At 30.1% G+C, this 2,873-nt stretch overlaps 1 protein-coding gene across 1 annotated transcript in view; it reads right to left on the bottom strand.

Annotated features, from left to right (window-relative positions):
* LOC106470768 overlaps positions 1-2,754 on the bottom strand; it is a gene marked incomplete at its 3' end in the record, with an annotated part of 5,958 nt that extends 3,204 nt beyond the window's left edge. The window contains exons 1-3 of the mRNA XM_022399400.1: positions 2,729-2,754; positions 1,625-1,756; positions 382-524 (exon numbers count right to left, since the gene is read on the bottom strand). Coding sequence (XP_022255108.1) covers positions 382-524; positions 1,625-1,756; positions 2,729-2,754 — 301 coding nt within the window. The remainder of the gene's footprint in view (positions 1-381; positions 525-1,624; positions 1,757-2,728) is intronic.
* Between the last annotated feature and the right edge of the window lie 119 nt (positions 2,755-2,873).

Here is a 2,873-nt window from a genome sequence, read left to right as displayed (position 1 = left end):
GTATTTATTCCAGAAGAACAAATCACTTTTCTTTGAAGGGTGTTGAACAAAGCATGAACAAATCACTTTTCTTTGAAGGGTGTTGAACAAAGCATGAACAAATCACTTTTCTTTGAAGGGTGTTGAACAACCCAGCTTACTCCTCATATACTATTGCAACTCATTTAAAAAAACTTAATTACTATTTAATGTAAGTGTTATTGTTCAAATTATCTTCAGTGCTTTGCAATATTTTTACTATTTCAAAAAGTGATGAAAATAAAAAAAAATACAATGCTTATTACTTTTTGAATATATTATTACCTAAAACATCCTAACTTCAGCTCTTAAACTTTCATCTTTTTTTTTTCAAACATTGTACTATTTAGCATATAAGCTTACTTGATGCTTCATCAACTTCATAATTACTGTATTCAAACTGTGAAGATGTGTCTAAACGATTTGCTTCAACATCACCTTGCTGGCAATGATCAGACCGTTGTCGTTTGAATGGTGGTTCATTTTGTTTTCCACTGTCTTTGCAACTCAAATGGAATAAAAAAAATAAGTTAAATCAATTACAATAAAACCAAGTATAAGATTTCACATAATTAAAAGAGAATACAATAATTTTATTTATCTTTAAAAAGAAGGTTCTTGTTTATTTCAAAAAATACAAAACTATTAAAGCTGAAAAAAAGAAATGTTTTACCACATATAACAAGCAGTGCAAAATTTTAACAATAAAACTTTTTCATCACAGGCTTCCAAACTGAAAGACACTGATATTGATTTAAAGCTGTTCTTCATGGGTGAATAAAACAAAACAACAAAAACCGAGTAGGGACTCTCTTCAAGAAATGTGATGTTAATGATGCAGTTTGCTTAGAAAATACTAAATGGGTTTATTTCATATTTATTTATTACAAAGCAAGTAGTTGGACTGGAACAAGTTAATTTCAAAAGAACTGTAAAACTTACAGTTCAGAATCATTCTTATTGTGAAACATGCGTGGCACATTTTCTGAAACAACTATTACTCAAAGTTAATATTAACATTGGTAAGTTACAATTTTATTCCTCCTTTGACACAAAATTACATTTCATATTATGTGTGCTCAAAGATGGAATAATATTTGAGACTAGAAAGTATTGATGCTTTTCTAATGTCATTAAACATAAATTTTGAACAAAATAAGTAGCAAAATACATTGTGTTGTATGTTGTGTCTTCTAGCCTACTATTATGCTAAAAGGAGCTTTATTTCTTTACACAAAATGACTGATAGGTCTACACCAGGATACTTTCACTTTACACTAAAATTTACTGTATCTAACAGAATGATATTGTCATGAATTCAACAAAGAAGGTGCAGAATAGTTATTTTGTGAGCTAAATATTTTCTCCTACAGTTTAATAACATGTTATTGAAGATTTGTTCTATGGGCTAAACATTTTCTCCTAGAACTCAACAACATGTTATTCAAGAGTTATTCTGTAGGCTAAAAATTTTCTACCACAGCTAAAAAAAAACACATTATTTATAGAATCTGTTATTATTTATATATAAAAATCTGTTCCGAGTTGTGATCTCAATTTGTTTTAAATAATTTTCACTCACACACACACACACACACACACTTACCTCTTCTTCATAATAGAGAGAACAGACTGGGGTGAGCGTAACAAAAGTGAAGTTCCTCGAAACTTCAGTTGCCCCACGGCACTTAAAAAGTCATTCAAGAACAACACACGATCTTTCTCAATTCCAAACACCCTAGAAATATGTAAAGCAGAAAAACTAATTTTTAAAATGAAGTATAATGAACATTGGTTGAAAAGTTATCAATCCACCCTGCTTGTAATGTATGTTGTGAACATGATAATAAAAACATCAATCCACCCAACCAGAGATAGAAACAATGAAATAAAATTACATTAACTCAAGGGAAAGCTATCAGGAAGTTTACATTCCCTCATGTAAAATTGAATTTTCTCACAAATTGTGTTTTTAATTTAATCCATGCAATATGTTCACTTTAATTGGTCATAACTAAAGGAATATGGATGAATACTGCATTCCTTATTGGGGGTTTGTTTGTTTCTTTGTTATGGATTTCGTGCAAAGCCACACAAGAGCTATCTACACTAGCCGTCCCTAATTTAGCAGTTTAAGATTAGAGAGAAGGCAGCTAGTAATCACCACCCACTGCCAACTCTTGGGATACTCTTTTACCAATAAATAGTGGGATTGACCATCACATTATATTGCCCCCATGGCTGAAAGGGTGAGCATGTTTGGTGTAATGGGGATTCGAACCCGCAACCCACAGATTGCGAGTTGAGCCTCCTTATTGGGAAAGCCAACTAAAAAGATGAAATTCCTCAAGCAAAGTTAAATTCCTTGACAATGCAGGAATGTAATATAAGACTACTTGTAGTTTTCCCAAACATAATGTTACAAATATCACTTAACTGTCTTTTTTTCCACAGCATATTTATAAATAGTTAAAAATATACCAGATTCATTGTTTACAGCATGTTTATAAATAGTTAAAAATATACCTGATTCATTGTTTACAGCATGTTTCATAATAGTTAAAAATATACCCGAATCGTTGTTTATAGCATATTTATAAATAGTTAAAAATATAGCCGATTCATTGTTTACAGCATATTTATAAATAGTTAAAAATATAGCCGATTCATTGTTTACAGCATGTTTCACAATGCATAAAAATATACTTACTCTGCATTGTTTACAGCATGTTTCATAATAGTTAAAAATATACCCGAATCGTTGTTTATAGCATATTTATAAATAGTTAAAAATATACCCGATTCATTGTTTACAGCATATTTATAAATAGTTAAAAATATAGCCGATTCATTGT

Source organism: Limulus polyphemus, unplaced genomic scaffold, assembly GCF_000517525.1.
Source record: "Limulus polyphemus unplaced genomic scaffold, Limulus_polyphemus-2.1.2 Scaffold4209, whole genome shotgun sequence".
In the NCBI taxonomy this organism is placed as follows: Eukaryota; Metazoa; Arthropoda; class Merostomata; order Xiphosura; family Limulidae; genus Limulus; species Limulus polyphemus.
This window is presented reverse-complemented; position numbering and strand designations above follow the sequence as displayed.